The sequence below is a fragment of the Mycetomoellerius zeteki genome, unplaced genomic scaffold (assembly GCF_001594055.1).
Source record: "Mycetomoellerius zeteki isolate Tzet28-1 unplaced genomic scaffold, Tzet1.0 scaffold64, whole genome shotgun sequence".
NCBI classification, from domain to species: Eukaryota; Metazoa; Arthropoda; class Insecta; order Hymenoptera; family Formicidae; genus Mycetomoellerius; species Mycetomoellerius zeteki.
In genome coordinates, this window is record NW_017257654.1 from 1,885,153 (window position 1) to 1,893,430 (window position 8,278).

The 8,278-nt window shown below is 31.9% G+C and overlaps 2 protein-coding genes across 3 annotated transcripts; both read left to right on the forward strand.

Moving 5' to 3' along the window:
• Positions 1-319: 319 nt before the first annotated feature.
• On the forward strand, positions 320-2,911 carry LOC108728730 (zinc carboxypeptidase-like). Its single transcript, XM_018457465.1, has 6 exons — positions 320-508; positions 867-1,388; positions 1,478-1,565; positions 1,757-1,959; positions 2,237-2,321; positions 2,602-2,911. The coding sequence occupies exons 1-6, from the start codon at positions 335-337 to the stop codon at positions 2,790-2,792; spliced, it is 1,263 nt and encodes a 420-aa protein (XP_018312967.1). The 5' UTR covers positions 320-334; the 3' UTR covers positions 2,793-2,911.
• Positions 2,912-3,690: 779 nt separating this feature from the next.
• Positions 3,691-7,902, forward strand: LOC108728737 (zinc carboxypeptidase-like). Of its 2 annotated transcripts, XM_018457476.1 has the most exons (7): positions 3,691-3,913; positions 5,004-5,154; positions 5,326-5,847; positions 5,937-6,033; positions 6,301-6,494; positions 7,246-7,330; positions 7,596-7,902. In XM_018457476.1, the coding sequence occupies exons 2-7, from the start codon at positions 5,011-5,013 to the stop codon at positions 7,793-7,795; spliced, it is 1,242 nt and encodes a 413-aa protein (XP_018312978.1). In that variant the 5' UTR covers positions 3,691-3,913; positions 5,004-5,010; the 3' UTR covers positions 7,796-7,902. The 2 variants fall into 2 exon arrangements, with proteins under 2 accessions (XP_018312978.1, XP_018312979.1); XM_018457477.1 differs by lacking the exon at positions 5,004-5,154 and having other exon boundaries at positions 3,907-3,925.
• The last annotated feature ends 376 nt before the right edge of the window (positions 7,903-8,278 follow it).

Here is an 8,278-nt window from a genome sequence, read left to right on the forward strand (position 1 = left end):
CTAGGACGCTGCCAGTTGGCATTTTACTTTAGTAGAGAATATTTTTCGCTGCAGCACCTAAATTTTAGCAGCTAATAAATTGAGCTTTGGCAGCAACGACATTAGCTGTCCCTATTATAAGGACACGTTTTAACTGCCACAGCTATATTTTAGCTGCGTTGGCTAATCTTTTCTCTGCGTGTATATATGAAACCGAACTATGACAATGATCATCAACTATTACATTTTTTTTTCAAAAAATTATATGTGCTGTGTAATTACAACAAAAAAAGAATATTCGCGATAATTACGTCGATTGATGATTAAAAAATTTGATTTTACACATTAAAATTATATGAAATATTCGAATTTGTACAGAATCATTATGTGGAAGATAATAATGTTGTGCGCGATTGTGGGCCTGACGGTTGGCCAGAAGGCTCTTTACGACAATTACAAGGTCTTCAGAATGATCCCGACCACAAAGACGCAACTCGAAATTCTGCACGAAATGGAAAATGATGGAGCTGTGAGTAAATTTCTTAATTACAGATACGTTTTGCAAATATGAGTCAAGAATGTCTGCAGCGAGCTTTGTTTTTGATTAAGATATACATACAAGTAACATTAATATCGCATGCAATGTTTGCTTTACTTCTTAAAATTACGAAATTAAAATTTCAGATTTATATTAAAATATGAACAAGTTTTAAAATCTTAGAAATTTTAAAGAATTTTAAAAATCCTATAAAACTGTAAAGTTACTTAATTAGAAAATGATTTGAAAACTCAAAAATAAAAAAATAGGCAAATAATATTTTAACTTCCAAATTGAACTTGATAATTGAATTTCAACTCTTATAAGTGAAATTAAATGTTCCTTACAGTTCTCTTTCTGGGATTCTCCAAGTATCGTGAACAAACACGTGGACTTGATGGTCGCCCCGCACAAGTTGCCTGAATTCTATGAGAAGATGGCAGAAATCCGTATACCCTATCAAATGCACATCGACGATGTCCAGAAGTTGATTGATGAAACAACTCCTAAGACTCAGACTCGGTCAAAATCGTTTGATTTCATCAGTTATCACACTCTCGACGATATCTACAAGAATCTAGATGACCTGGCCGAGCAGTATCCCGACAAAGTGCAGACTGTCGTGGCTGGCAAAACGTATGAAGGACGCGAGATCAAAGGTGTCAAGGTTTCGTTTAAAGCCGACAACCATGGAATTTTCATCGAGGGTGGCATTCACGCCAGGGAATGGATCTCGCCAGCAACCACCATGTACATCCTACATCAATTGCTAACCAGTAACGATACAGACGTCAGAGCTCTAGCTGAGAGTCACGATTGGTACATCTTCCCTTCGTTCAATCCTGATGGATATGTGTACACGCATACTACGGTAAAAGCTCCGTTTCGTAACGTTACACAAAGCGCGATTAATTATCAATCACTTTTATCTGCATATATTTTTTTGGACATTTCCTGCAGAATCGACTCTGGAGGAAAACGCGTAAGCCATACGGTCTCTTCTGCAAGGGCAGCGATCCCAACAGAAACTGGGGCTATAGATGGAACAGTAAGTACCCAGATCTTTAGCGAACAGTAAGCTTTCTCTCTCTCTCTCTTTCTCGTAGTCAAGAATAAAATGTTATCAAACATTCAAATTGCAGATATTTGATAATATGTTATGAAATATCCATCTTTGTTCCGAAGATTTTGAAGAATTCTTCAAATTTTGTTAACATTATTATAATTTAATGTTTTTAGCTGGAGGTTCCAGCAATAACCCGTGTTCTGAAACTTTTGCCGGGAGTGCACCCTTCTCCTGCATAGAAACAAAGAGCGTATCTGAATATATCAAGTCTATTTCTGATAGATGTTACGCTTATATATCATTCCACAGCTATTCGCAATTATTGTTGTTCCCATATGGTCACACGAGGGATCATCTTGAAAACTACGACGATTTGGTAAAAAAAAACTTTAACATTTTAAAGCAACATAGAAAGTCTTTCATAAAAAATATTTCATAAATTAATAGAACTTTTTTTCTTCATAATTATTTTTTTCTTTATAATTATTTTTTTCATATCACTTGATTATCACTTGATTATCGAATTGTGCGTCGCTTTTCTTCTTCGAATTCGAAAAATTTTGATAATATAGTCAAGTTTATCGTTATCATTAACATCGGTTGCAATAATAATAATTTACATAATTTTTTTATACTTTACACTTTATTTTCAGTACGCCATCGGTAAAAAATCGATTACAGCTCTCAAACAGAGATACGGAACTTCGTATAAAACCGGAAATATTGCTGAGACAATCTGTAAGTGCAAAACAAAATTTTAATTTAATTTACTTTTCTATTTCTTTTATCTAAAGTATACTTGAACATTTTGTAATTATCTGAAATAATTTACTAGAATTAAAAGTCTCTTTTTATTTTTATTACTTTAAACTCTGGTGTATAATCCATTAATTGGATGTAATTATCGCATTCTGAGATTGGAATGTGCGTGCGCGCGCGCGCGTGTGTGTGTGTGTAATCATATTTATAAAAAAATGCAATTTTTTCAAATTAATATTCTTATTAAATTATTTTTTAGACACAGCTACTGGAAGTAGTATGGATTATGTCAAAGGCACTTTTGGTACACCTATCACCTACACTTACGAGTTGCGTGATACAGGTCGTTACGGCTTTTTGTTACCCCCTGCGCAGATTATCCCAACTGGAGAAGAGACTATGGACTCACTCGTAGCAATGTTTAAAGAGGCAAATGCGCGTGGATATTAAAATATTTAAAGTAATTGACGTAATTAATTTATTGTAAATACTTTATTATTTCGATGTATAAGATTTCTAGTGGAAAAATTTCGCAGAAATTTTAGAATAATAAAATTAATTAATCCAGTTTTATTGCTGAAATATGTATTATCTATTAGCATCATATTTCAAAGGACATAATTATGACACGAAAAAAATTATGATAAAAAAACATCCCCTGAATTCTGCAATTAATGTCATGATATTCTCAAGTGATCACCACCCCCCATCCTAAGCTGTACCTCAACATATAGCGTGCTTGATCTTTGCGATCGTACAGGAACTGCTTTTTCGATGATCTACGAATACCTACACAATGTTAATGGATGTGTAGTTGTAATACATTCGATGTGGCTCTTTTGGGATAAAACTTCGTACAAAATATTTTTTCGTCTGGGTGTTCATTTTGCCCTCTGTGGCGATCGATTACATGCTGGGTCCGAAATTTCAGCAAATTTTAGCGAAATTTATGGACAGAAGAGGTATTTTATGGAGGAATTTCAGTTTTTAATTTCAGTGATTTTTCGATATTTTTGCTGAAACATTCACTTTCAGCGAAATTTTAGCGATATAAATTTTTAGCATTTTCGCTGAAATGACAATTTCAACCAAATTTCTGCGAAGTTTCCGCAAAATTGTTTCACTAGGAATAATTATAAGGTACTTGTGGATATATATGTATGTGCAATTTAAACGTTTGATAAGCTACTGAATGACTTAGAACTGTACACGTCAACTTGGTACCTATTAAGTGCGCCGCGCGGATTAATGTGATAAGTGAATACTTTTCAAGCTAATCTAATAGACAAAAAACATAATCTTAGCTTGATCGATCGATGTGATTTTTTATAAAAATGTCCTAGGGAGCTATTTTGTACACGCTTATCGATAGTTATCGCTGTCGTTATGTGTATTGCGCAGTTTTTTGATAATACAAAATATTTGCACAATACACATATAACGACACCGACAACTAGCGGTAAATAATAGCAAAATATATGTGCTGATTGTTATTGGTGCCGTGTGCATCCAGTTTAAATACAATAAACGAAACAGTAGTTCATAATCACAAGTGTTCCTGTCTCCAAAAGGTAAGCTGATAGGTGAGAAACGATTCCTATATAAAACTGAACATCCAATCTATGACAATGGTTATTAACTATTACATTTTTCTTAAAAAAAAGTCATATATGTTGTTCAGAACCGGTTGTAGGTACGTGCAACGAGTGCACCGCACGGTCTCGTGTTTTGACCAGTCTCTCGCGATTTTATTATAAATTTTATCATAAAACACCCAGACACAATATTTATAAAATATTTATAAAACATTTATAAATATTTATAAGGCTTATTTTAAATATTTTGTAAATATTTTTGTTGCCTTAGATTGCATAGATCATAAACATTTATTATAAATATTATGAAATATTTATTGTAAATCTTATGTAGTAAATTCTATGGAAATACTTAATAAGACATTATAATTCAAATAAAAAATACATAACAGAAATATTTATGTATACTTATCATAAATATTACATTAAATATTTAGTCTATCTTTTAATAATATTTCAAATAAAGCTTTATGTAAAATATGTAAAAATGTTTATATAACGTTTCAAAATATGAATAATAATAAATATTTATCATAAATATTCTGTGCTGTCTATGCTCATTAGCATCAATATTATACAAATTGCTAGTCAATTTTATTGTGATATTACTACTCTGGTTTTGTCAATAAATGTATTTTAAGACCGAAAATATTTCGGTGCGCGTTTGCAGAATCAGATATGTAAATAAATTCACGAAAATCTAAGCACTAATTGTAAGATCCTGCTCAACCGCATAAAGGCCTTTTTTCGTTTATTAATTGTGTAGGTATACCACATATGCGGTCTTAAAAACACTTTTTTAAGTTTAAAGTATGTTTAAATTATTATTATTCTTATTAAAAAATATGTTTTTATCTTTGTTGTAAGGATTTTTCTTTGAATTCCAAGAATCGGCCCCGTATTTTTTTTGCACCTGCCCTGTATTAATTAGAGCCGGGGCTCTGATGTTGTTTAATTATAACAAAAAAAGAATATTCGCGATAATTATGTCGATCGATTAGTGATTAACAAAACTTGATTTCACGCATTAAAATTATGTGAAATATTCGTACAGAATTTTGCACAGAATCATTATGTGGAAGATAATAGCATTGTGCGCTTTTGTGGGCCTAGCGGCTGGCCAGAAGGCTCGTTACGACAAATATAAAGTCTACAGAATGATCCCGACTACACAGACGCAACTCGAAATTCTGCGCCAAATGGAAAACATTGATGGAGTAAATTTCTTAGTTATAGATACATGCAAATATTTTTAAATCAAGAATGTCTGTATAGAGCTTCTGCTCTGGATTAAGATACATATAAATACATTAATATCGCAAAATTTAAAAAATTTTCTCGATAATTGAATTTCAATTCTTATAAGTGAAATTAAATGTTCTTTACAGTTCTCCTTCTGGGATTTTCCAAGTATCGTGAACAAACACGTGGACCTGATGGTCGCCCCGCACAAGTTGCCCGAATTCTTCGAGAAAATGCATGATATTCCTATATATTTACCCTATCGATTTCACATCTACGATGTCCAGAAATTGATTGATGAAACAACCCCTAAGACTCGGTCAAAATCGTTTGATCTCACCAGTTATCACACTCTCGACGAGATCTACAAGAACATGGATGTCTTGGCCGAGCAATATCCCGACAAAGTGCAGACTGTCGTGGCTGGCAAAACATACGAAGGGCGCAAAATCAAAGGTGTCAAGGTTTCCTTTAAAGCCAACAAACCTGGAATTTTTATCGAGGGTGGCACTTACCCCAGGGAATGGATCTTGCCGGCAATCACCATGTACATCTTGCATCAATTGCTGACCAGTAACAATACAGACGTCAGAGCTTTAGCTGAGAATCACGATTGGTACATCTTCCCCTTATTCAATCCGGATGGATATGTGTACACGCATACTACGGTAAAAGCTCCGTTTCATAATGTTATATAAAGCGTGATTAATTTATAACGATTAATTTTATCTGTATATATTTTTTTTGACATTTTCAGAATCGAATATGGAGGAAGACGCGTGAACCGCACCGTCTTTCTCTCATTTATTGCCGTGGCAGCGATCTCAACAGAAACTGGGGCTACAGATGGAAGAGTAAGTATCCAGATCTTTAGCTCTCTCTTAAGATCTTTAACGCTCTCTCTCTCTCTCTCTCTCTCTCTCTCTCTCTCTCTCTCTCTCTCTCTTCCTCCCTCCCTCTCCCTCTTTCTCTCTCTCCCCCTCTTTCACAGTCAAAAATAAAATGTTATTCAGATGTTTGATAATATGTTATGATATGAAATATCCAGATTGTTCCAAAGATTTGGAAGAATTCTTAAAATATTTATTAACGTTATTATAACTTAATGTTTTTTTATATAGATTTCAGTAGCTCCCCGTGTTCTGAAATTTATGCCGGGAATGCACCCTTCTCCTGTATAGAAGCGAAGAGCATGTCCGAATACATCAGATCTATTTCTGAAGAACTTGTCGCTTATCTAGCATTCCAAGGCTATTCACAATTGATGTTCCCATACGATTACACGGCGCAGCATTTTGCAGACTACAACAATTCGGTGAAGAAAACCTTTAATATTTTAAAGCAGCATAGAAAATCTTTCATCAAAAGTATTTCATAAACTAATTATGTAACATTTTTTCTTCATAATTATTTTTTTTTATAACATCATTTAAAATCGTTGCGCTCTTATTCTTTAAATTTAAAAAATTTTGACAATAATCAAAGTTTTTTATCGTAGTCTTGTCATTAATATCGATCTACAATAATAATAATTTATATCAGTACATACTAAAGATGACACAATTTTTCTCTCTCGTCGCACTGCTTGTCTATTAAGATTCTAACACAAGGTATTTATTCTATTCAATTCAACTGCTACAAAATTATTATTGAACATATTATAATGTTAATGGTAGTTTACTCTTATATTTCATATGACTTATTAATTTATACGACTTATTAGTGTATTTCTCAACAGAAATTATAATCATGCATTTTTACGGAGGAACATTATATTATCGTTTTCCATTGCACCATCCTTCAATTATGTCATCTGAATAATATGAGATCGTAGTGTAATTTTTAATTTAATTTTATTTCACACACAACATTGAGAAGGATCCCATAGGGATCGAAACGTTTGTTCTTTGTTCTTTTATCTTTGATTTGTAATTGTTTATAGCAGACATTAAAGTGTTTTTTATTGTTATGATATGTTTATACAAATAATTTAACTCACAATAATTAACCTTTGGCTCATAGCGCTAATTCCTTTCGAATAATTTATATAATCTTTATATTTTCAGTACGCCATCGGCACAAAATTGATTACAGCTATCAAACAAAGACATGGAACTACATATAAAACCAGAAATGTTGCTGAGATGATATGTAGGAGCAGAAAAATTTTTAATTTAGTTTACTTCTCTATGTCTTTTATCTAAAATATACTTGAACATTTTGTAATTATCTAACTCTTGTATTATCTGAAATGATTTACAAAAGTCTTTTTTTATTTGTATTACTTTAAACTCTGAAACATAATCCGTTGATTGAATATAATTATTACATTCTCCGAGCTAGATTGAAGTGATCGTATACATAAAAAAACATAATTTCTTTTCAATTTTATGTTCTCATTATATTATTTTTTTAGACATGAATTCTGGAAGTAGTACGGATTATGTCAAAGGCATATATGATATACCTATCATCTACATCTACTTGCGTGATCAAGGTAATTACGGCTTTTTGTTGCCCCCTGAACAAATTATCCCAACTGGAGAAGAGACTATGGATTCTCTCGTAGCAATGTTTAAAGGGGCAAAGGGGCGTGAATATTACAAAAAAATTTGAAGTTGACTTAATTAATTTATTGTAAATACTTTATTATTTCGATGTATGATACATTTTATTTTATTTGACAAAGTACGAATCTCGCTTTTCATTCTGCTTTGTAATCTGACAGCAACAATAAATTTTGAAATTTATAACTAGCATTATCATTCAACGCAATACAATTTTTTCGACCCAATTTAAGTGAATCCATCCAATTAATTATTTTATTAATTATAGGATGATACCGCGATAATAGCCACTATTTATAAATTTTCACGCGATTCTCTTTTATTAAATGCAAACAAGTAGCTACCCAGACAGCACAGAATATGATAAATATTTATTACTATAGTAATAAATAAATATATTTATAAATAAATAAATATAAATATATGTGTGTGTGTGTGTAATAAATAAATATATTTATTTTTTGAAATGTTATATAAATATTTTAGACGTATTTTATGTAAAGCTTTATTTGAAATATTATTAAAATATAGA

Bases quoted from the DNA above. Each gene is read 5' to 3' on its own strand.
- LOC108728730 (XM_018457465.1), top strand. From the start codon at position 335: ATGAAATATTCGAATTTGTACAGAATCATTATGTGGAAGATAATAATG. The intron at 1,566-1,756 runs GTAAGTACCCAG...TAATGTTTTTAG, and splicing joins CTGGGGCTATAGATGGAACA to CTGGAGGTTCCAGCAATAAC. The intron at 2,322-2,601 runs GTAAGTGCAAAA...ATTATTTTTTAG, and splicing joins AAATATTGCTGAGACAATCT to ACACAGCTACTGGAAGTAGT.
- LOC108728737 (XM_018457476.1), top strand. From the start codon at position 5,011: ATGTGGAAGATAATAGCATTGTGCGCTTTTGTGGGCCTAGCGGCTGGC. The intron at 5,848-5,936 runs GTAAAAGCTCCG...TGACATTTTCAG, and splicing joins ATGTGTACACGCATACTACG to AATCGAATATGGAGGAAGAC. The intron at 6,034-6,300 runs GTAAGTATCCAG...TTTTTTATATAG, and splicing joins CTGGGGCTACAGATGGAAGA to ATTTCAGTAGCTCCCCGTGT.